Here is a 25,912-nt window from a genome sequence, read left to right on the forward strand (position 1 = left end):
GAAGCTTCAAGCTGCTGCTAGACTATACTGGGAAAACATCCTTAATGACCCTCTTGCCATACTGTTTTGATCCATCCACATCGATCATCATCCTGGGCTAGACGAAGTTTTGGTCAGGTTTAGTATCAGACGCCAGTAGGACTCCCTCTAGTTTTCAGTTTTGCAAGCAAAAAATGCAGTGTGACTTACTCCACAGGAGTAAAAAACCTTTTGCCACAACTCCAGAGGCATTCTGTCATCCTGAAGAGACATTCCCTGCTCTGAACCCAGGTTTCACTGCAGAAGCACGTACCAGAAACTGTTCATTCCAGAACAGGGTAAACCTGAGGAAACATGGCCAGAGACATAGCTTCAGCATGACTTTAGGTCAGGGTGATTTCAGATGTTGCTGTACCACAGCTGTCTTCCCTGTTTGACAGCCAGTGGTTACTATGCTTGCAGCAGAGACACGTCCAACTCCAGAGCTGCTCATAACTAAGTTTTAATTACCACTCAATGCAATTTAAACACAGCAAATTCTGAAGTGCAGTGCTTGAGAGGGAAAGAAACACATCCACCCTTCTGCTTTCTCTGCAACACAAACCAAGCCCTTCATCCAAGGTCAGAGCACAGCAGCAGGATGAGAATCCTCTGGAAAAACTGGAGTCCGTTCTGCAGCCTTCACCTAGGCAGCAAGTACAGGCATACTTAATTGCAGGCCTTTGGGCAGGGAGAGTGGTGAGAGGCCCATCTATGAACCTCCTCCAGCAGAAGAGTCCCGCACAGAACGAGGCCTCTCATTGGTACTGCCACAGGCCATATTAACTTGTCGCCTTCAATATGCATCCAGCAGAGTTCAGGTCATGGATTTGTTGGAAGTTCATCACTTATTCAGGCTTTTGTGCAAGAGGTCATTGCTGTCAAACTGTCTGCTTTCACAAGCACAAAAGCTCATGTTATAATGTAAATAGTTACAGGTGTTCCACCAGGCACTCAAGATGAAAGAGCAAATATATTAGCCCGAGCTCTATTTTACAATGCTGGTAGCACTTGAATGTCTTCTGTTTGTGAACCAAGGTTTTTATGTGGGTTCATCTGCCTAGACAGGAAGCGTGAAGGTGAAGACACAGAACCAGATTTAGAGCATTTGGGTTCTTTTTCTGCCCCTGTTACTGTCTCCCTCTGTGACCTTCAGTAAATAAATTCTTCATGCCACTGAAAAGAACATGAATAGATGCTTACTCAGTCCCATACAACTGCTGTGACCCTGGGTCTTTTTGGCTAATTACTACAAGAATTCTGGACTGATACAGGAAATGGTAGAGTTAGCCTTGATGATCATAAGGACCTTTTCCAACAATGATTCTATGCTTCCAGGTTAGTTCAACTCATGAAGTTAACCTAAACTAACAAAAAGCAAGAGCCATGTAAAAGCAAAAGACCTCCCTGAAGGCCTGCTTGTTTTCCAAGATGGATCTCTACAACTTATTATTACACTGGCCTTGATGGAGGCCTTTGCAACAAGCCTGGGTAGGCTGGCCTAGTCCCATCACCTAGATACGTGCTTGCACACCACTTGCAAGCATTCAAGCTTGATTTCTGTATTGGGGTACCACCACAAGAAGAGCAGCAGGACAACTCTGGCACAGTCCTACTGTGAAAATCAACTCCCCAGAGTTGATTCTTGTGGGAAGAAGCAAGGCTGGCGGTGGCTGCAATAACCACGCCATCCTGGAATCCAGTTTTGTGTCCAGTCCAACCTCCTTCTGCAGTTGAGCTGCACAGTACTGGAAAAGCTGGTATCCTCTTCCCTCAGCACCCCCTGCCATGTGTCAGACTCTCTTGCACCTTTCAGAAACAGCCATATTAGCTATCAAACTTGAAGAAGTCATCTTGGACCCAAGAGGAACTCTCATTTGTTCGCTCAGTATCTAGGGCCAATTTTGCACAGCACATCCTACGTCACAGAGGTCAGACAGCACCACTGCCCTTCACCACACAGAGGCTCTTGCCATCAGAGACTTTTGGCATCAGTATGGATAGACAGCAGCTGGGCAACTGAATCCCAGCATAGTGGGGGTTGGAAGGAATTCTGGGGTTTGTCCAGTACAACCCCCTTGCTAAAGCAAGGTCACCCACAGCAGACTGCCCAGGACCTTGCCATCCAGGTGGGTTTGGAATCTCTCCAGAGAAGGAGACTTCACAACCTCTCTGGGCAGCCTGGTCCAGTGCTCCAGCACCCTCAACACCCAGTGATACGTCTCTGAAAGAATACAAGTAGTGGAAGGGAGCCGCAAACAGCAGCGTTCTTATGCTGTGCATTTTCTCTTCTCTGCTCAAGCAAGTGCAGGAGGCCAAGCAAAGCACACATACATGCTCCCCGCAGGATGCCACATCTTCCAGCATCCCGAGGCAAGCCAGATTCTGTTCAAACACGGAATGATGTTTGACAGTATGATCTGTTACAGTGTGACAGGTTCTCAGAGACAACATGGGGTAGAGAAAGGAACAGCACTGACAGATTTATCCAACAGTGACGAACTGTTCCTAGCCCACACTTCTCTTAAAAGCAGGAAAAAACCAAGCAAACAGACACACCACAGACATGCAGATTTTACATTTCTTCTTTCTACTCCTCGCTTTTGGTAACTTTAATTAATTTCTCCTAACCCTCACTCACTCACTCCAAACCTTCCCATTCCTACAGAAAGCAGAGATCTGCTTTGAAGCAGGGAGGGGTGAGGAATAATCAGAGCAGTTGTTTTCTGTACTGCTTACCCCTCTAAACCTGCTCCTCCTCGCCCCCACACATGGCAAGGCGTTTTAAGGAGTGCTGGTTATGCTGACATCAGTCAGGCTCCGGGGGCCATCTGAGCAGCTGTTGCTGCTCCTGTGCATGCCCAAGAGCCAAGTCCCTTGGCCTTTTTGGTGATGTTCCCTCCTGTTGGCTACCCCCCACTCCCGCCCACGTGTCTGCAGGGTGGAGCAAGGTGGCCACTGGCAGCCTCTCCACGGAAACCTAAACGGAAAAAAAATGGCAGCTTTCATCTCCAGCCTCCGGTTAGAAATGCTCAGCAATTTTTAACGGGGTGCTGTGGGTTAAATGAACTGTAGTTTCCCTTCCCAGACAGCCAAGGCCCAAGTTGCCCTTAGGACTTTATCGCCCAGAGAAGCATGTGCTCAGTCCTCCCTCTCCTCATGTCCCTGCCAGCATCAGAGAAGGGCCTCATTCTGTACAGCTGTTCCCCTCTTTTAAAGCAGACCCAGCCTCACAGGCAGCTGTTCTCCAGCCAAATGATGACAGCAGAGCAGCAGCAAGCTCACCCAGAGCAACTTGAGAGCACAAGGTGGGTGCAAGACATCTTCCAGGCATAGCAAAGGGGCCACCACAGCACTTTTTCTTCCCTCTGTTGCTCCTAAGGGCAGGAAGCCATGAGGGCAGTGCCAGGGCACCTTTCAGCCCAGCCAGCCCCACAGGGACAAGCTTTAGGCAGTAGCTGGCTATCTGCAGCCAGCAATCCCAGCAGCGGGAAGTGTCGCCGTGCTGATCCACGGCCAGACCCAGTTTGTTAAAAGGTGACAGCCAAGCCAACTTCACATACGCCTCGGAGCCTGCAGCTCAGACCCCATGTCAAGATTAGCAAAGTATGCACACACAGAGAGCACATGAGCTGCTGGAGTGCTTTCCTTTAACTCTTGCAGACACTGTATATTGAAGGGATTTGGATTCACAGCCACGTTTTTTGCTGTCTCTTTTCAAAGCCAACTCTTCTCAGGCCACAAAACCTGCAACACTTCCTCAGGCTGTGCAATACCTTCAAGTAGGTCAGGAGCTGAAGTCAGTGAGATGGGTTTAGAGCTGCAGCTCACAGGGGTTAAAGATTCAGGCTTGTGTCAGGAATACTTTTCCTGAAAGTTAAATGCAGGCCCCAGTCCTGAAACACTTCCCCTAACTTCACCCATGCCAGTATTTTGACTTAAATGGAACAACCTACTTAAGGAGAATTATATCTGTTTAAAGTGTCTGCAGGATCAGTGCTTGGCATGATCTAGGCTTGCCCCTGATATACACATACACCAGCAAACTGAAAAAATGCCTTGAGAGCCATCAGGCTAAGCTGCATTAAGACAAAAAGAAAAGGCTAACAACAGAACCCACCACCACAGGGTATTTAAAATTTCTATCTGTGCATGTTGTAAGATGAATCAACCAGGACAAGAGAATAGGGATGCCTGAAGGCCATGGCTGGAAGAGAAAGAAGTGTCCCTAATATTCAGTTTATCTAGGCAAAGATAAGTCTCAAAACCAGGCAGATCTGTACCATACCAGCACTAGAAACACTGCATTTCTGGGAGTCACTTATAACCTCTTTTATTTTACCTCTTCTAAGAATAAGAATTGGAGTACAGCAACATCAGCAACCCTAAACTGCAAGGAAACACCTCTTCGGCCAAAAAACAACCAGGACTCCTTCCTTCTCTGCACCAAGCACAAAAGCAGCAGAAACAAGAATAAGTTTCCGTGGAACAAACCAATCAAATTCATTCAAATCTTCCCAGAGCACAACAGGGCAGAACCCATTCCTGTTCCTTGAGCTTATTACAGTGACATGACTAAACATGCTCAGCAGTCCAATGTGATAGGATGCATCCATTTGCTGATGCCAGAGAAAGATGCATGTCTCTTCCACATGGCACTGCTCTCCCAGGCTGCTTCTCAAAAGATGTTTTGAAAAGCGACCTGCTGTGTACATTCTTAACGAGTCAGAATATCACCGGCTGCACAAGCGTGTGACCTCTACTTGATATGCACCCTGGACAAAAATCTGACATCAGCTTATTCCAACCTCAGAAAAACCAAACTGCTCCTACAAAGCTGGCTGAAACAGACCACCACAAGGCACTGATCAACTCCTAGACGGACCCCTGGGGTGCTTTGCAACTAGTTTAGTACTTGAGCCCAGATGGTTTAAATTTGGGTTGGTTTAATCCAAGTAAGTAACCTGATTTAAATGGGAGTCTTCTCTGAAGGTCTCATTTCTAGATGTTTCCATTACTCCATATGCTTTTATGGTGCATAAACATAACAAATGATACATACATCACCAGTGGGAGGATTTAAGAATTCAGTTTACAGCTACGATGCAAGTCACTGAAGGCAAGAGAATTCAATTACTTTTCTGACCAGCAAGAGCCAGAAACTGCACTTTGTTTCAGCCTGGGGAAGGTGCCATATCGAGGGAGTTATAAAATAATACAATCATTTTGATTGGAAAAGACCTTTAAGATCATCGAGTCCAAGCATTATCTAACTCTACCAAGCCTGGTGCCATGTCCCTCTGCACCACATCTCTGTCTTTTAAATACCTCCAGGGACAGGGTTCAACCAGCTCCCTGAGGAGCCTGTTCCAGTGTTTGAGAACCCTTTCCATGAAGAATTTCCTCCTAATATCCAACTTAAACTTCCCCTAGTACAATTTGAGACTATTTCCTCTCATCCTATCTTTTGTTACTAGGGAGAAGAGACCATATAGCTTTCTATTTCCAATTTCTTCTTCTAATTTCTCAATTTTTACATACAGATCTAAAGCAAAAGGGAGAGAGAAGGCCTTTATAATATGTATTAAAGCTAGGAGTGTATTCACTTTTAAGCTAAACAACCAGAGGCAGACCCCTGAACACATGTATATACTTGCACCTATGTAGCCTTGAAAAAGAGAAGGACCTTTGTCTACCAGGAGCGAATGAGGCATTTATGAGAGCTGCCCAAATTCTGCCTTGCAATCAAAGCTCTCTGTTTATACACAGGCACCTCAACAGCAGCAGCACAGGTTCCCAGCATGCCTCAACCTTCATATCTGGAAAGGCTTCACTATGGGGTAAGCAGATAGTTATAATTAAACATTTATAATGAAGTGGTGCCAAGCAGGTCAGCTCCACAGTGTGTTAGCTGGCTTTTCAAGACTCGGTAACTGAATGCTGATGCCTGCCCCAAAGAGTTTACAGGGTAGGAAATCAAAGCATAACACTCAGCATCTGCATACAGGGAATTAAACAAAGACCACCACTAGCTCATGAGTCAAAAACCTGATTTGTTGGGGCTTTGGACTAGGCAGCTCTTCTCAACATCCATTACCAGAGGGAGTGGATGTACAGCAGTCTGGACTTTCCTAATACACATCCATGTTACTGGGCTGAGCAACACTCTTGAATCACTAGCTGGGACAGTAACTACAGCACACAATTTGCACATGCTATTGGCATCTTCCTTGTCCAACGTGGATTAGTTTCTGTTCTGAAAAGACAGCAAGCACACAAATGGAAACATTTGCTGCAACTCAGGCAGTGCAGACATGAGAGAGGCTGCCAACAGACAAGGTCAAAAGCCAGGCAACAGCAGATCCATCCTTCTGCACAGGGTCACCCAATACTAGAGGACGACCCCAGGCAGGCAGCAGCACATCTGCTGTGCAACACCAGCACAGGGAGCTATCAGGCAGCCCATGGCCACACGTACATCTGTGGTGCTGCAAATCTACTAACCCACATCTTTTCCTATGGAGGTTAAGAGTTATGCAAGAGTGCAAACAAAAACTCTGTCCCCAAACACGGAGGGTCCATCTCTGCCCTAGATCCATCCTCAGGGAGAACTCTCTACACTCCCCTTTTCTGAAGGGAAAGACAAGGCCTGGGAAAGACAAGTCCTCCTCCCACTCACCAGACTAAAAGCTCAGCCTCTAGGATTTTGAAAAAGGATGCAGCAACAGTCACACTGTTTCAGAGATGCCCAAAACCAGGATGGGAGAGAGTTTAGTCAAAACAGATTATTGTATCACTAATTCAGTTTGCTGTTTATCAAACAAGCTCCTAAAACAGATGCATTGGCTTTCTAACTATACCTGTAGGAATTTCAGACACCAGAAAAACACTGTTTGTGTTTTAGGTTTTTAAAGTTTCCTGGTGTCCTTCATGCTCTGAATGCCCAAGAGCTTTCAGCTGTATATACCTACGTAAAATCTCCATCCAGAGAAGCCTGGAAGAATTTTGCTGAATTTTGCTGTTGATGCAAGTGAAGCCTTGCTTCCCACTTCGACATGCTATTTGCATATCTATTGATTTATTAAACACATAATGGGGCATAATCCGTGTTCACTTTGGCCCACTTAATGCTTCTGTAAATACCTTAACTTTGCTTTGCTGACTTTTGGGCATTTAAAATGAATAACCTTACCTCAATTTCTCTTTTTTTTCTTTCTTGAGGAAAAAGGGAACAATAGAAAATCCTCACTCCCTAGATTTAAAGAGTTTACAAGTTCCAAAAGCTTTGCAAGTAGATTGGGAACTGCTTGAACTGCAGTTAGCAGGGCTACAGAGTTTACAGAATGCACCAGTTCCTTCCCGTACAGTTTCTCAGCTGCATGGCTTCCTCCACTCTGAGGTATGGATCATTTCCCTCACCCCTAGAAATTCAACCTATGGGTTAGGCCAAATGTGATGGTCACTTCACATTCAGCAGCTGTTGTTCCCTAAAAACAAGGAATAGAGAGAGAGGGTGGAGAAGATTTCTCCCACAATGCATAGGTAGCACTGATAAAAGTAATTCTTCACTCCTTAAAGAAAAGCAGTTTAGTTTCCAACAATAAACCAAGTCTATAGCAGGGAAATAGGAACGATGTGGTACAGCTCTCTACCCTTTTGACAGTTCAAAGACTACCAGCAGATGTTACCAAGTAGAAGAGCCACCTTTCTGTTGCAAAGGCTGGATGTCACTCCAAGACTTGTTCCAGAAGCTGCCAAAGGCCACAGTTTTGAACCTCACCTGGAAATGTAGTAAGATGTACTAAGCAACACCTGGCTGCGCCATCTGATAAGGAGGAAGCACAAATGATACCTGTAGCTGTTAGGAAAACAGACCAAATGAAATACACCCTCCAAATCAACCAAATACAAGGCATGAATTACATTTCTGTAGAGCAGCACTTGTCATTGCACTCATCTCTTTTCCTGGAAAAGAGAGTCAAACATCACAAATGGAAGCCCTCAGTAACACAGCTATATCTCCTCCACAACTGGCTCCCACAGCACATGCTTCCTCTTCCTGGACCTTCAGAGTCTCACTCAAAAAGCAAGCCCCCTCCTCCATCCCTCCTTCCTTCCACCCAAAAGGAGGTATAGACAGCAAAACAATATGAGTGGTGCTGCACATTATCCAGGTGAATGCCATTTCAGGATATCTTAAAGCTTTCAGAGAGAAGGAAGGGACCAAGCAGGCGGCATGCACAAACACTACAGCCACCTGTTGTTCTCTACACATTGGCAACAGCATCAACATCAGAAAAAATCACACACGAATGAAGAACAGCACATAGGTATCCTGGCCACTTCTCATGTTCTTACACATTATAAGGTGTAATGAAACTCATTTAGTGAAGAAAATGCATTTTGTGTAACACAAAGAGGAACTTAAACCAAGGTCTTTCCCTTATAGCCACTTTGAGTGGTCCAAATTTAGTCATTTTGCTCACTGAAGGAAATACAAGGCAGTACTCATCCAAAGCAGCTCTCCCTTGCCCAAGCCATAATGTTAACAGTGTGAAGGAGTTTGGCCTGAACGGGGGAATGGAATTTATTACTGTGATGCAAGCGCTGAGCAAAGCACTCCCAGGTACCGATACACCTGAACACTGACATCACCTGCTGTATGAAACAGGACTAACAAGAGCTGAGGTAAAGCCAGCTCATCGCACATGATAAAAGCAAAGGCCAACTACACTGCAGAGTGAACAGCCTCAGAGAGAAAGCACATACCTAAATTAACTGGAAAAAAGAAAAGGTCTGCCAATGGCTGATTATCCTCCATTTTCAAAGGACAGATGATGCAGGCCACCCATTCCTAAAACACCGAAGAATAGGTTGGTGCTGTTTCGAGAAAGCACATGCTCATACCTGTTAAAATATCCACTATGAGATGACAAGTGGAGAAGTCCTGCACCTAGCAAAGGCTGGAGATTCCACTATGAACCACAAAAGACATTTCTCTTTTAGAATCAAGTCATTAAGTCACTTGGGCACAACAACACTGAAAATCACAGGCTCACAGTATGGTGGGTGTTGGAAGGGACCTCTGGAGATCATCTAGCCCAACCCCCCTGCTAAATGATTGCAATATCCAGGAAGGTTTGAAATCCCTCCAGAGAAGGAGACTCCATAACCTCTCTGGGCAGCCTGGTCCAGGCCTCTGGCACCCTCACAAGAAGTTTTTTCTCATTTTCAGCTAGAACTTCCCGTGATCCAGGTTGTGCCTGCAATCAATTGTCCTGTCACTGGGCACCACTGAAAAAAGATTCAATTTCTCAAAGCTGACAGAAATTACACTGGGAAGCCACCTAGCCACCACACGCAAGCACCTCTCCCATGCTTTTTGAGACCCTTACATATGTAACAAGATAACATGAATCTCCAAAGAAACATCAGACACCAGGAGCAGTGGATGTCGTCTTCAAAAGGAAAAGGCTCTCTTGAAATTCTGAGTGTAAATAATTAAATAATTAGGAGTAAACACCAAAACATTTTGCTCAGGAAGGTTAGGTGCAGGAAAACCGTGGAATTTGGAAGATTCATTCCACATGCTTCTATGGGAAGGCCTCCTCCCTCTCTTAATGGTCCTTGGAATACCTATTTTAGCTCAGGACCCTAAACTCCCTTGGGGGGGTTTTGACGGCTTTTCTCTTCCCTTGCTGGGGCACCTCTGGGATGGCTGGGGCCCTGCAGGTGAATCCTGCTGTTAAAAGAACTGCCTTTCCCTACATCTTTAAAGCGTTCAGATTCTCTCAGCCATCCTCAGCTGAATCATTCTGAATAAACAGTCTCCACCCATCAACTACTTCTTTTGTGTAAAGCACCTATTCAAAGGCAACCACCTTTATTGATTGCTGGGTCGGCCAACCTGAAAGCTGCAATGCCACTGTGAAAAAGCAAAGCAGGCTGCATCAGGTCTGCGCTGTTTCTAAAAGAAGCACAGGTCCAGGCGCTGCTCTGTTACATCAGGATCACAGGATAATTCCTTTCTGACTGCAGGAGGCTGCTCGAACAGGTTTAACACCAGCACACTATCCCACTGACTCCCTCCCTTTTGTCCAGGCTCTTTTCCTTTTTCCCCCACAAGAAATCCAACGGGAGTCCACAGCTGGCAATTATATGTGCTTTAACTTTTCACAGTAAGAAATTAGCACATGCTCTAAAGAAGTTTTGTTACCCTGCTCTAAGTGAAATGATGAATGGAGTGGGGTGAGATGCTCCACTGCTGCCTCAGAAGTCTGGACTCTTCTAACTGGCCCTCAAATGTTGCCAGTCAAAACAGAGCAGCAGGGTGGGGTGGAGGAAACACCTTCGGGTGGGAAAAACATCAGGACTTGCAGACATCAAAGATAAGCCATCATCAGATTTCTTGCACCCAAGAAGAACAAAGAGTCAATGCTCCTGAAATTCCTGTTCAGAAGTACCCCAGAAGGGAGCCTGCACTTCCCACCTCAGCCAACCTCATCTATTTTCATTTGCAATCAAAGGCTGATAACCAAAGCTGGCCTGGCAAAGCTGGGCAAGTTTCAAGCCCTTCCTGGCTCCACACAAAAAGCAACTTTTCAGTCTATCACCAGAGAGGGGCATTTCCAAAACCACCCAAGTGCTGCCTTTGAAACGACTGCTTATAAAGATGCTAAATCAAGAGGGCACACAGCTCCTGTAGTTGCTCATTTATGCAGGTTATTAAAAAGAAGTAACACACCCAATACACACAGAGAAAGGATTCCTCATACACCTCCCCAAAGAAAATCTGCTGAACAACTTGGCAACTCTCATTTATCTAAAAAAAGAAAAAAAAAGGAAAAAAAAAGAATTGAGTTGTTGTGTGCTCTCAGAGGGCAATTCCCTCTCAGCCCCAAACTTTACATCTACTCCTCGAGGCACTTCCCAGCAAAGCTGCAGGGTACCTGAGCTCTCCACATGAGAGCTCAAAAGAAGATGGAGCAGTTCCTGGTTCCTGTCCAAGTTGCAAGATACTCATGAAGGCGTATTTTAAAACTGTAATCCCATGATTGACCATCTTGCTCAAATTGAAAAAAGAGGAAAAAACCACAGAGCTCCAAGCAGTCTCACTACCTTCAGGAGATCCAAAAGCCGCTCAGCCATCCCCCTCTACATACAATTCTCTCCCAAGAAAGGAGCAATCACATCATCAAACTGGTCCAGTAATACAGTCCAATAATACACTAATTCTGTTACTGAAAGGAGGAGACTTCATTTCACACATTTGAAGAGTGTGCACCCTAAAAAACACTCATTTCCAAACTTAGCCATCATCTATCAAAAAGTTAAAAGGGGCTTTTTTTTTGAGCACAGATGTCAGACTAACAGGATTTACTTGTTTTCTGCCTGTTCCTGGGCAACCTTTGCCATTTCTTTCTTCCCCAAGCCTGTGCCTGCAGGCTGCTATCCAACATACATCAGATGCTCCTGGAGCAACAGATAACTCTAGAAGGGCATTTGCAAAGGGCACAAATCGAAGGCACAATGATGGAAAAATTCAGGCATACTGGGTGGAATAACTTCTGTATGTAGATAGCTTGGACATTTGACACAGTCCTCTGGAAAGCTTTATTCATGCATCCATATTTTTTTTCAGATGCTTTAATACCAAAAAGTGGGGTATACGTAAAAATAAATAAATATTGCACCTTAAAAAGTGAATCCCTTACAGAAACACTCAAGTTAATTTTAGCATCCTTCTGTTTAGCTGCTTAGCAACACTTATCCTATGACCTTCTAAGCGCCACCTACTTTTACAAGGGATAATGAATATAACCAAAGGGATTTATCTATGTGTTTTCAATTTACACACTGTAAATGCATGAAGAGTTTTTATTTAAAATGTAAATCAGAGAGCAACCTAAACTATTTCTGCTTCAGGAGAAACTTTCAAAAGCCGAGTCAAGCCACTGTTAGGATTGCTGTGTGACTTCCACAGAGGCAAAGTGATAACATCCTTAAGGACTGAGGAAAGCATTACAAAAGTAGACGTTTGCATGCCTTGGGAAACACTGCACTTGACTTGGTACCAAAGGACGTTATAGGTATTGCTAATTGATAATGAAGACATTTGGCTTTCCCCCTTTGGAAACATCAATAATCTTCTGACCCCCAAAATCCAAAAAGAAAAGGCACTTGGGCAGAGGGTCACTGAATCCTGTCAAAGAGTTAAGAACAGGCACACAACCTGGGCAAGCTGAGTCAGAATAAGATGTTTCACTAGGCTGAAATCTGCAAGCCAAGTTTCAAACACCCGAGTCTGGGTGGCAAAAAAAAAAAAAAATGCAAACAAACAAAAAACCCAAAGAAATCAACCAGCCAGCAAAAGCCTTAAGACCAAGCCAAAACCATAGATATATGTTCTTCACTGTAGTTAGTTATTAAATGCATAGGAGAGGCTGCATAAAACTATTTAGTCACTGCTGATGGACAAACAGCTTGGCAACTATAAGTTTCCTGTGAAATGAGAGCAGAAGGAAAGTTTACTCATTTGTACTTAAAGGATGGAGTTTTTCTAACTACACCATATGAATTTGGATCCAAATATGGCTGCGGGGAGGAAGAAGGTGAAGGAGCAAAAGAGGCCACGCCATGCAGAGCTGAGCTGCCCTGTAGCAAGAGAGAAGACTGGATGTGTCCCTGCCGGCAGGTGAGGCAGGGCCCTGCTCCTCTGATTGACTGGATGATGGATTCATGCTGTTTCTGGGTTTCTAGCAAACAAAAGGCCCTATTCTTCCCTGGATGTACCCAACTCCTGTTAAGGCTAATCGGCATTATGCAGACACACCAAGAAAAGACTATATACCCTTAAGTCTTCAAAGGGAAAATTAAAATGTAAAACAAATATGGCTGGCCTGACCCTGAGTCACTGCATCCCTTTCACGCACGCTGACCCTGTGGAAAACAGGAACTGCAGTAACAAAACTCGGTGCTTGTGTGTCAAAACAACAGACCTCAATGAAAAAAATTCAGCCATCATAACAGCTGTCTACTGTGCACTGCAGGGGTGACAAGACTGTGTTATTTAGTGACTGCTCCTGTCGTTAGTAAGCAAAAGTTCTTTTCCAAGACGTGGAGATGGATGTTGGAAGGGTAAAAAACATCAGCTGCATGTGCTGTCTCTCTCCTAGACCACTGCCCCAAACTCGCACAGAACCAGACACTTAACTACCTTCTCAAACATGCTTGATCTTATCTACAGCAGAAGAAAAACAGGGAGTTGGAATTAAACCTGGATGGTTGGTTTCCCCCCACTATTCCTTCCAGAAATCAGTTTAATGGTTTCTGGGCAGGATGGTAGGTCCTGGGCAGGCAGGACCAGAGCATCAGCTCCAGACTGGCAAACCCAGTGTGGCTGGGCCTCTGCAGGGTGCGGAACAGGACAGCAAAATGCGCTGAGCCAGGAGAAGTTCTCTCCTCCTGCATAACCCAGACAGGAGGATACCAGCAGCAGAGAGGTGAAATGAGTTAAATTTAAAGGGGTGAGGGGGGAAGAAAGAAAAAAAAAGAAGAAAAGAAAAAAAGAAAAAAGCCAAAGGGAAAAAAGGTCAGAAAAGCCAGCGTGTCTTCAGAGGAGAGGCAGAAGTGCAGGGAGAAGACAGAAAAGTTATCTGCGACATGACAAAGTTCAATCCACCGCCCTCCCTTCCTTGATGAAGGAAAAAAAAAAAAAAAAAAAAAAAAAAGTTGCAGCATCTCGGTTCGCCGTGATCCCCCCAGCCCGGTTTGGGCCCCCGAGCCCCTGCACCGTCGGCGGATGGAGGGGAGGCAGGGGGTGGGGAAGAGAAGAGGAGAGGAATATCCCCCCCCAAGCCCCATGGGTTGGGAGGATCAGCCTCGCATCCTCCCCGCGGCCCCCGCGGCGTCGCCGGGGGGGTAGCCCCTCGGCTCGTAGCAACCGGCGATGGGGAGCGCAGTCGCCTGAGAGACGGGTCGCGGCTGGCTCCCATCCGCACCGGGCGGGGAAAGGGGGGGTGGGGGGCGCTGGTGGCAACCGGCCGTCCAGAAACTTTGTTTTCACCCCAAACATCGCCGCTACGGGAGAGGTGTCCGCTGTCTGTCCCCACCCAAAGCCAAATCGAGGGATGAAGGGAGTGACGGAGACCCCGGACCGGACCCCCTCCGGCTTCGGATGCTGCCCCGGCTCCTTCCTGTAGTGGTGACGCCGCCCGAGCTGGCTCCGCCGTGCAGGGATGTGTCCCTGGCACCGCACAAAGACAGCGGGACGAGGCGGGGGGGGTAGACCCGCGGGGGACAGTGGTCCCCCGCGTCCCATCCCCGTGTGTGTGTGTGCTGGGGCCTCGCCGTCCCCCTTCCTCGCTCTCCCCCCCACCAGCGCTGCGCAGGCCCGGAGGGGAAAGGACACGCACGTCCCTACCGGGAGGTGGGGGGAAGGCGGGGGGGGGGGGGGGGGAACTTGGAGAGAAAGAGGAGGAAAAGGAGAAAATAATAAAACAAAATAAAGAAAAGTAGGAGAAAAGAAAGGGGAGGCGTACCGGGGTGCTGAGGAAGGGGAGGCACGGCCGGGCGGCCCCACCGGGAAGGGAAGAGGGAGAGCGGAAAGTCAGCGGAGAGATGCGCGGCTCAAGCCGTCTGTACCTGCGGAGAAGGGGCCGCCTTCATCCCAACTTCCCAGCTCCGGCGCGGCCCTCCCGTCCGGGAAAAGCGGGCAGGGGCCACCGCGAGACCTGCCGCCGCTGGCAGGAAAATCAACCCGAAGGAAAAGTTTAAAAGGCAAAGAGCTGCGAGCTAGGGAGAGGGGGGGGCGGTGAGCCGGGCTAGAAGATGTTGCTTCCTCGCAGCCCCATCCAAATTGTGGCGGTGGCTGGTTAAAAATAAACTTTGCAGCAGGAGGAGGGGGGGGATGATCTGGCCGGATTCCTGAGCTCAGACGGTTTAATATGGATGAGCATCAGGTCCTGAAGGCAAAACGCCGCGGCTGGTGCCGCTGGTTGGTAGAAAGTCTGCAACAGGGAAGGGGAAAAAAAAAAAAACACCCCAGGAACCGCGGAGGGAGGAGAGGGAGGAGCGGGGGAAGGGAAGAGGGAGGCTGCACGAACTCATCATCATCTCCACCGCTGCCAGCCAAACTTTTTTTCCTTGTTGGTTTTTTTTTTTTTAAAAGGAAACTTTTTCTACTTCCCCAACACGCATTTAAAGAAATCGCACGACCAGCCGACACACTGCAACACACTCACCTCCCGCCTGCCCCCCTCCTAAATGTTTTTCTTTTTCTTCGCCCTCTTACCTCCCCCTTCCTCCCCCCCCCGCCAAGGAAAAAAACCCAGAGAGATCCCTGCAGAGTTAAGGCACGCTCCTGCCCTTTGTGAGGCAGCAGCCCCGCGGTACTTACGCCGGACTTTGCTGGGGCTCGGCTGCTTGCGCCGCGACATGCCGTGAAGATGGGCCGCAGAAAAGGGGTGGGAGGGTGGGGGCACCGGGGGCGCTCCCGGGCTGATGGTTTGAGGGGGGAGTGCGCTGGGGGGGGACCGCGCAAAAACTTGTTCCGGAAAAAGGAATCAAAATGGCGTTTCTGTGGATGTGCAAAGTTCATCAACTCCGCGCTAACTTCCCGTCCTCCGCGCCTCCCTGGAGAGGGAGGGGGGAAAAGAGAGATGGGCACGGTTAGGGACCCCGCCGAGCTCCGCGGGCGCTCCCGCCCCCGGCCCGCCCCCGCGCTGCCCCGCGCACCCTGATAAGGAGACACATCACGTGTCGCTCCGGCTCCTCTCTCAGGGACGCGCTGCCGCCGCCGCCTGTTGCAAATAGCATCTCTTGCGGGGAGGGGCGGCTGCAGGGAGAGAAGGGAGCACAACTTTCCCCCCACCCCCCAATATCCTTTCCTTCTTCCCACCTTCCCTCTGCCGCGGCGGGATGCCCCGGGATAGAGAGCAGGGAGGGCACGGCCAGGTGCCACGCGGCGCCCCGAGTCGTCCCGCGGCTCTCCCGGGTTCTCCCGGGTGGGTTGAGTCTGGCCACGCTTTGAGCTGGAAGTGTGCTGGAGAGCATCCGGAGCCGGCTGCTGGGCTTTAGGAATTCATCCGAGCTCTCTGCTGGCTGTGAAAATGTCTGTGCAGCATCCTCCTTCTTCCTCCCAGCCCGGTGTCTCACCAGGTAGAGCGGCCACAGGCTCCATGTGCAGAAATCAGCTCCTGGTGGTGTGTTGTTTAAGTCGTTGCTGAGGTCAGGCACCCATCCGTCTGGGGAAATCTAAAGGACATGAGATTTAACGGGACTCGGAATGTCAGCGTAGGGGCAGTAGGTCCAAATCCTGTGCCTCAACAAAGGCAATATTCAGACGTTTGCAAATAGAGTTACAAACTGCGTAAGTGGTACTGGCACTGAAATGTATGGTCCCTTCCATCACTATCACTGTGCTGGAAGTTCAAGGATGTAGAAGGCTCAACAAAGGATGGAGAGGTGTTCAGAGTCATGAGGATTTAATTTTAAAGTTTAGAGTTGTGTGACAAATAATAAACATAAAATACCTAGAAATACTCCATCCTGAAAACTTGGGGTGGGGGAGAGGAGGGGAAGGCAAAACTGGTTGTGAGGAGAGGTTTAAGGAAATGGTTATTTTGGTTATTTACACTGTTTCTAAAGCTACTAAAACTAGACCTTTTAGAGCTGTTACTGGGGATATGAAACCTGAAGTCACAGGCTGTTTTCTAAAGGAAACCTGAAGTCACAAGCTGTTTTCTAAAGGAATCCGAGTCCTGGCCTGTAGGCAAAAGGCTGGTACCTGGTATCCTATCTCCTGATTGCAGAGGGATTCACATGGAAAGGAAGGCTAAATTCCAGGCATGGGGCAGTAAGCCCTCACCCAACTCGTTCCACACACAGTCTTTAAGGTGTCATTATTCACCTCCTTTGCTCCATTTTGTTCAAATACTAGATAAAGGAGCACAAGCCAGGGATACACAGCACCTGTCTCAGAGACAGGAGCTGTGTCTCATGTCAGGAATAACCCTCTACCCTTCTTGACTCCAAGTGAAAAACACTTGCAGGTCTAGTAATCTGGAGCCTGGAAGTGGCCAAACTGCAAACCCAGAACACGAGATTGCAGTTTTGGGTTTTGTTTGGTTTTATTTTTTTTTAATTTAATGTGTGCTTGTTGTGGTGGTTTCTGCAGACTGAATTTTCTGCAGTATTGCATGTGTCCAAATCTCAGTCCATTAGGATCTGTTGAAACAGAGTCTCTGACTGACAGAACAGCCGTGTAAGATTTTAAACCTCCATACCAGCAGCAAACAGAAAGTGTGTTCTCATTGTTCTGTTGTGAGGCTCTTATTTGACCAAAAAACAATCAAGGGAAGTCATTAAAAATAAATTCATTGTAAAATGTCTTTAACCTTTTCATCTCTGTCCCTGTTTTACTTGCCAGCCTGTGGTGGCAGAACAGCTGGTAAATTCAACATCTTTTTAGCCAGCTTCTGGCTTTACCTCAGTATCTCTTATGGTCAGGCATCCAATTAAACCAAAACCTGCTAAAACAAAACCTGAACTCAAGTCTTTCTTGAGCTCAGCCCTGAAAACATGTTGTTATTCATGTTGGGAGAGTGCCACGTTTTGAGCCTGCATGACACATACCTGCAAACTTGTGGAGGTTAGTTTGCTACAACATTAGTTTACAACCCAAGGCCTCATTTCCACAGACATCTACAATAAATCGCTGTAATGCAGGATTGACCTGTGGCTAGTAGCTCTAGAATAGTCTTGGAGACATTCTGGACAACCTTTGCACGAAGATTCCTGTCCACCCTGTCTGTATTTTCTGCCTTCAGAGATGCTTAAGCCACCTTCCATGAGGGAAGAATTTTAGTGCCTGGAGAAAATATGTAGGTGACTTTTAAAAATTGTATTTATGATTTAAACATTCCTATTTTTCCATAAAGTTGGAACATAGGGTGAGCCAGCACATGCTATGTTCCACTGATGCTGTAAACTAAAACAAACAAGCAAACAGACAAGTTATGTAATGACTTTAAAAAAAAAAAAAAAGGAGAATTTTTGTATAATAAATACTACTTTCAGGAGTACACTGATCTCAGAGGGTTGCTACATTGCCTACATGGTACATTGATCCTTTTTGCTTGGCATTTTGTGGCATCTGCGTTGCTGTGGTCTGTCCCATCTCTTCCGATCATTCATTTGTGCCAGTTCAAGTATTAAGTCTTTATTTTTCTCACCCTTAGTTTGAATACTTATTGGACATCAGGACATCAATACTTGTCAGCAATGATAAACACACTGAGGGCCTTGAAGACTTTCTCCTACTTCTACGTCACCCTCACACACCTCCCTGATGGGATATAACTACAAGGAACAAGAGTGCAAATAACCCAAATAGTTATGTGACGGCATTTTGTGTATTATCCATGTCATTCAAACCACTGGTGACATAACTCTGTTGGTGATATAAAAGCCACCTGCTGCGGTCCCAAGAAAAGGACAACTCTGCCCCTACCCGCAATTCAAACATCTGAGATGCTGATTAAAGCTATTCAAGGAGAGAAGAATGACAGCATGTGTAGCTTATGCCACAGCCTGAGGATACAACGATGCCTTAAAGTTCAGAGACTAAAGACATTTTGAGGTAAAAGGTGTACAGAAAATCTTCTTTCTCCTCCCATCTTATTAGACATTTTCAAACTTTTCTGCTTCAGATCATGGTATTTAGAAGTTACTTTAATTTCTTGCAATGCTTGCATACCCCTCCAGCTAAAGCAGTTTGGAGTAAGGCAGTTCTCATACTAACCAGGATTATTTTACACACTGTATGAGGCACTGTTAGGCCCTGACTTTTTTACACTTCATGACTGATGGATGAGGGCAGTTGCCAGGAGGCAGCTCCTTCACCCTGACACATGGCTGTCCAGTCACAGAGGATGTTGGAGGCACTGGAGGCCCCTTACACTGCTGAGCATCCCAAATCCTTTCACCACCATCCTTTTCCTGATGCCAAGAAGCAGAACTCCACTAACATAGCAATGCGGGGAAAAGCCTGCTGGGAGGATCAGAGAGTATAGCCCTGATGGCTTTGAGGAGTAGGTCTTTATAAAAACTAACACAAGAAGAAATGCTTGGATTTCCTTTACTTTTCAGCCTATATTTCTTTAAATGAACAAACATACTACTGGTGGGTCTTATGGGTTGAGGATTTGTTTAGATTTAAAGCAAAGAGGTTTCTTGGATCGAAAGCTCCTTAATAACAACATACACCTGACAAAGTGACCACCATATGGATGGAGAATCACAGAATTAACCAGGTTGGAAAAGACCTTCAAGATCAAGTCCAATCTATCACCCAAAACCATCTAATCAACTAAATCATGGCACTAAGTGCCTTATCCAGTCTCTTCTTAAACACTCCCAGGAATAGTGATTCCACCACCTCCCTGGGCAGCCCATTCCAAAGGCAAATCACTCTTTCTGTGAACAGTTTCTTCCTAACATCCACCCTAAACTTCCCCTTGCACAGCTTGAGACTGTGTCCTCTCATTCTGCCACTGGCTGCCTGGGAGAAGAGACTGACCCCCACCTGGCTACAACCTCCCTTCAGGTAGTTGTAGATGGCAACAAGGTCTCTGCTGAACGTCCTTCAGGCTAAGCAACCCCAGCTCCCTCAGCCACTCCTCATAGGGCTTGTGCTCCAGACCCCTCACCAGCTTCGTTGCCCTTCTCTGGATGTTGAGTTTGAGCAACTCAACCTTGAGTACTGTGTCCAGTTCTGAGCCCCTCAGTTTAGGAAAGATGTTGAGTCTGAGCAGCTCAAAATCTTTCCTAAACTGAGGGGCCCAGAACTGGACGCAGGACTCAAGGTGTGGCCTAACCAGTGCTGAGTACAGCGGCAGAATGACTTCCCCGCTCCTGCTGGCCACACTATTCCTGATACTGGCCAGGATGCCATTGGCCTTCTTGGCCACCTGGGCACACTCCTGGCTCGTGATCAGGCTACTGTCAACCAGTACCCCTAGGTCCCTTTCTGCCTGGCCACTCTCCAGCCACTCTGAACCCAGCCTGTAGCACTGCATGGGGTTGTTGTGGCCAATGTGTAGAACTCGGCACTTAGATGTGTTACGTGTCATACTGTGGCACTCTGCCCATCTGTCCAGAGTAAAAGGAGGAAAGTTCAATTAAATATATTGCCTAAAAAAAAACACTTGGAAAACTAAACTTGATTAATTTATGCAGTGGAAAACCACACAGAGAAGCACATCACATAAGACTAGCCTCAAACTCTATCAAAGCATTCATTGGATGACACAGTGTCCTGCAGCATTCCCATTTTTCCTCTGTGCGTAACTGTTATGCACTACCATGCTCAGCCACCTTGGACTCTGGAAATCATAGAATAGAATCATAGAATCATTCAGGTTGGAAAAGACCCCTGAGATCATCAGGTCCAACCATTAACCCCACTCTACTAAGTTCACCACTAAACTATATCACTGAGTGCCACATCTAAATGGCCTTTAAAAACATCCAGGGATGGTGACTCAAGCACCTCCCTGGGCAGCCTGTTCCAGTGCTTGACTGCTCTTTCAGTGAATTTTTTCCCCCCTAATGTCTAGCCTAATTGTACCCTGGTGCAGTTTGAGGCCATTCCCTCTTGTTCTATCGCTAATTACCCATGAGAAGAGACCAGCACCTATCTGTCTATAATGTCCTTTCAGGAAGTTGTAGGGGGCAATAAGGTCTCCCCTCAGCCTTCTCTTCCTTAAACTAAACAGTCCTCATTCCCTCAGCTGCTTTTCACAAGACTTATTTTCTAGGCCCTTCACCAGCTTAGTTGCTCTTCTTTGCAGCAACTCCAGCACCTCAATGTCTTTCTTGTACTGAAATGCTCAAAACTGAACAGACTACTTGAGGTGTGGCCTCACCAATGCCATGTACACGGGGACAATCACTTCTCTACTCCTGCTGGCCACACTGTTTCTGACACAAACCAGAATGCCATTGGCTTTCTTTTCCACCTGAGCACACTGATGGCTCATATTCAGCCACTTGTCAATTAGGACCTCCAGGTCCCTTTCTGCTGGACAACTTTCCAGCCACACTTCCCCAAGCCTGTAGCATTGCATGGGATTGTTGTGGCCCAAGTGCAGGCCTTGTTGAAGCACATACCATTGACCTCAGTCCATTGGTCCAATCTCTCTAACTCTCTGTAGAGCTTCCCTACCCTCAAGCAGATTAACCCCCCTAAATCACAGCCCATAGGGTATCTTGAAGGACTGCCTGAACTCTTTGGCTGCAGTAATTATCGGCCCCATCTTTCTTCTCTCCTTTCACTGCAGGAGTCTCCAGCAGCTGGACGAAATGCAGAGCGGCACTGCTGCTGGGACTGAACCGGTCTGATGAATGAGTCCCTGTCCCAGCCCTGCTTTTCAGGGTGTGAAATGGAGCATTGGCTACTCCCCTCAACTATTTTAGCAATGAACAATATTTCTAAATCATTTCTGGGGAAGATCAGCAACCAAAACCTATTCTTTCAGGTAGATGTGATATACTATTGTATACCTATAGCCTATATAGAGTGGTAGCTGTAGAGAATGGCTAATGCAATATGTAAGGAACTGACGCCTCTTTCAGCCTTTTTACTAAAACAAATGGGGCACAATGGAGTGTTACTACAGTTTTGGTATCCAAGATTCTTAAGCGGGGTGTATTTTAAAGAATAGTTTGATTTAAATGAGTAAAACTAAATAAGATCCCCTCTGCATACTGAATTACTTACCGAATTATAGAACTGCACAGCCTGCTCATTCCTCAGACTATTTAGAAACATAGCATGAAAACAACTACTGAGCAGCTGTTTGACATTTACATCCTCAAGCAGTGCTGTAATCATGAAAGTACAGACTCTGAAACAGGTTGTATAGCCCATGTGCAAGCACGTCTGTGTAGAGACAAAGCAGGAATAAGAACAAGGGGGAGCAAACCCACCCTCTGCAATTCTTTTACTTCTTTTAAAGTTCTGTGTTGTGGCCCACAAACTTCTGTAGCCAGGTAATGCAAGAAAAAAACCCAAACAACTAACCCAAACAAAAAATTGATGTGCAAAAAGAAGCTGGTGTTTAATGATCAGATTTGGTCTTGAGTGTGACATCTTTCATTCTTGTTGACCTCTCAGCCTCTCACCCCTGTTAGTTTAAATGTGATTGTTTTCCCTCTTGAACACAAGCAGTAAGCCAGCTGGGTGTTTCCCCATGTAATATCACCCTTCCAGTACCTGAAGGGGGGTTTACAAGAAGCCTGGAAAGGGACTGTTTACAAAGGCCTGTAGGATGAGGGCAATGGTTTTAAATTAGTGAAGAGTAGATTTAGGTTGGATGTTAGGAGGAAGTTCTTTACCATGAGGATTAGAGAAACACTGGAACCAGTTGCCCAGGGAGGTAGATGAGGCCCCATCCACGGAGATACTCAAGGTGATGCTCCACAGGGCTCTGGATAACCTGCTCTAGCGGAGGGTGTCCCTGCTGACTGCAGGGGGGTTGGACAAGATAACCTTTGGAGGTCCCTTCCAACCCAAACCATTCTATGCTTCTATGTCCCGTTTGCTAGGGAGAGCTGATTCTGAAACTTCTCAAAAGTTAATTGCTCACACTAGCAGTGAGTTCACGTTCAGCTGTTCAAAGGGCTTCGGTAGCACCAGCAGAGACATCCACAGCAATATCCAGCAAAAGCATTACTTACTATCTCTTGGTATTATAGTTTCGAGATAGAAAATACCTGCTATTCGTTCCCTGAGGGTGTCACATTGTTCTTCCATCCGATAGACTTTTCCTGTCTTGGTTTAGTTTTAAATATCCTCAATTGCAGAGGATTCAGCTTCTGTTGGGAGCTTGGTCTAAACTCCTGCAGATTTCACTGTTTGAAAATAAATTTCCCCTGATTTTTTCAGCCTACATTTTAATTTTCTTAGCTTCTGTGATTCATGCCACAGCTAATTATAGCTCAAAGAGTGCAAGTAGAAAAGGGAGGGAGGGAAGAAGGAAACCCCAACCAGCCCAGGGAAAATGCAGTTGACAGTGCTTTGAGATGCACCCACAAAGCAGCAGAAAATAGGCAGAGAAGGCCAGCAAGCAACAGAGAAATGAAGAAATAGGAAGTGAGGCAGCAGTCATGAAGAAAGCATTCAAGGGAGCAGTTACCCTGCAGGGAAGGAAAAAGCAGGACAACTTTCAAGGGCAGAGATTAATGTAACTTGGGGAAGGCTGCAGTGATGGGATTTGGGGAAAAGAAGAAACAAATTACTGGGGGGAAATGGCCAGTGGATGTGGTAGGCAAAGTATCAAGGAGGAAGCAGAAGAAAATGGCAGGGCTTGAGTAAATGAGCATGAAAAGAGCTGCTTGTACTTTTGTACCTGCTTAAACTGTGCTTTGTGCCTCCTTAAAGTAGAGGCTGAGAGGCCTAATTCCACTAGTCAGATGTACAACAGGGTATGATTTGCAACTGAGGTTGAAACTGAGTGAATGTTGACAGTTCTGCAGTAAGAACTATACTTTCACCAGATCAGTTTGTGTCATCCATATGATGATAAGGTAAACCACGCTGGTAAAAGCATGGTTTTGTTGGTGTAAGCTATACTGGGGGTAGATATAACTCTGGTGAGGCGTACAGGGGTGTAATGACACCAGTAGAGCTCTTTGTGAAACGGCCATGCTGTATTAGTGGATCATTCTTAACAGAGACATGATTAAGACAGGTAGAAGGAATTCTCTTGATATGATAAAATGATTTCCACAACAACAACTGTCAGCAGAAGGTTTCTCCTGGCAGAAAAAGATAGCTTTATGAAGCAGAGGAGAGTGAGATAAGGATGTGTTTAAAGCTAATTTCTGGGGCTTTCATGTAAGAATATGCTTCTACAAATAGAAAACTTAAGACTTGTAAAGTGTCTGACTATTGGGAAAATGTAGATAAGGTGACTTAAGTCCTAATACTGACATTTACACCTGCATTTATCATTCACTCATCTTAATTTTTAAATAAAGGATTACTGAGAAGGAAGATTCTCTATGCATTTTTCTGCATTCCTGTCCTCAGCTTTTATAATAGTTAATGTGTTCCATAACCTGTGAGGGTGAAAACTCTCTTAATGAGCATCTGGAAAGGAAAGATTTGTTAGACAGGATAGATGTGCTACTAAATACATATATTTTTTTCTTATGGTTTGCTTTGGTAGTCAGATGGGACTGTCTCTACCTAAAATGAAACTTGAAAATGAAATAAAACCACCCAAACCACTGTTATTAAAACGAGCATTAGAGAGCTGTTACCTAAAATGATTCACTGAGTGGAAACCTCTACTCTTGAAAAAAAATGTTTTCTAAGAACAGGGCGCAGACATTGGCCTTTTCCTCAAAGGAACTCCGAGGAACTAGAAACAGCAGAAAACATTTAAACTCCGAGTTTTCAGCTTGCAACCAGTGGCCTGGGTGCTTACAGCAAAGGATTAAATTATTTGGGATTGATGTCTATGAAAACATCCTGAAATCCTAACAGTCATGCAACATTCTTCTCTTGCGAATTTATGATAGACTGTTGTGGCTCCCTAAACTCACCCATGGGATTACCTTCTCAGCTATCAATTAAATAGCAACTGCAAGTCAGATTTTCTTTAAGAATTTTCTGAGCAAGCTTGTGCGCTCACTTCACAGAGACCTTCTGATTTAGTTGCAGTAAGCTCTCTTACTCTATGTCTTTTCCCTCTCAGGTGGCCAGAGGTAACTCTTAATAATGCAGATGAGCAGCCTGAACAGTTCAGCAAAGTTTTTCTTAAAGTGGTCAAATGCAAAGAAGCCAAAAATCAAGAAAGGGCCTGAGGGTAGAGCCTAACATCACTGGACTAAGAACTATACAGAAGACAATCCAAGAGAAGGACTGAGAACACTGATATGGTGTCCAGTAGCACAGTGGATTGGAGCACTGGCTTCCTGTCTCTAGAGATCTGGATGCAAAGCCTGATTTGAAATACACATAAAAACGAATGTGATGAATTCACCTTTATGCCTTCTGAGCAGTGGTCCACAGGTAAAAACACTATCTGTTGAAGGACACCAATGTCCTCCACAGTTACTCATCCCCCTACACACACACACACACACACACACACACACACACACACACACACACACAACTTAAGGCTTGAAAGTTGCATGGAAGGTCTCTCTGAATAAGCTTGCTTTTGTTTTTCTGTTCAATCTTACCTGGTATTTATAGGAGCTTTGCTATGGTTATATGCAGTAGAGAACTGAGTAGCGAATAGTCTCCTGACATAAAATTCTGAACTGTGGTTTCTGCTGTAAGTGGGAGTGAGTCACCTCAGAAGACCTAGTCTGCCATTCTAAGGGTATAGATTTCATCAGTAAAAATCCTGCCTAATGTTTTTGTATTAGCTGCTAAATGCCTGATCCACCAGTCAATGGACACAATTTCCCACAGTTCACACACTTGGCTTGGGATAATTGTAAAGACAGATCCACAGATGAAGCTTCTGATCTGGATACAGCAAAAACAGGATACAGCAAAAGAGAGGAAATATTCCCTGTGCCTGCTTGCAGGTGGTGATTCAGTAGAGCTGGTGTCATTAGTCCTAGGACAACAATGGAATGAAAGGAAAGTAAGAGGAGAGTGGTGTCTACTATTTCTGTATGCAAAAATTTCTTTTCTGTGAGGGTGCTGGAGTGCTGGAGGCCTGGACCAGACTGTCCAGAGAAGTTGTGGAGTCTCCTCTAGAGAGATTCCACACCCTCCTGGCTATTGTGATCCTGGACAACCTGATCTGGGTGACCCTGCTTTAGAAGAGGGTTTGGACTAGATGATTTCCAGAAGTCCCTTCCAAGC

At 46.0% G+C, this 25,912-nt stretch overlaps 1 protein-coding gene across 6 annotated transcripts in view; it reads right to left on the reverse strand.

Annotated features, from left to right (window-relative positions):
• Nucleotides 1-15,995, reverse strand: part of RREB1 (ras responsive element binding protein 1) — a 141,285-nt gene extending 125,290 nt beyond the window's left edge. Inside the window, exons 1-2 of one of the 6 annotated variants that reach the window (XM_054164383.1) lie at nt 15,754-15,783; nt 15,416-15,651 (exon numbers count right to left, since the gene is read on the reverse strand). In XM_054164383.1, coding sequence (XP_054020358.1) covers nt 15,416-15,455 — 40 coding nt within the window. In that variant the 5' untranslated portion in view covers nt 15,456-15,651; nt 15,754-15,783. Of the gene's footprint in view, nt 1-14,661; nt 14,967-15,415; nt 15,653-15,753; nt 15,784-15,916 lie in introns of those variants that run through there. The other 5 variants (XM_054164388.1, XM_054164384.1, XM_054164386.1 and 2 more) reach the window with 5 other exon arrangements.
• Between the last annotated feature and the right edge of the window lie 9,917 nt (nt 15,996-25,912).

This window comes from Dryobates pubescens, chromosome 9, assembly GCF_014839835.1.
Source record: "Dryobates pubescens isolate bDryPub1 chromosome 9, bDryPub1.pri, whole genome shotgun sequence".
Lineage (NCBI taxonomy): Eukaryota > Metazoa > Chordata > Aves > Piciformes > Picidae > Dryobates > Dryobates pubescens.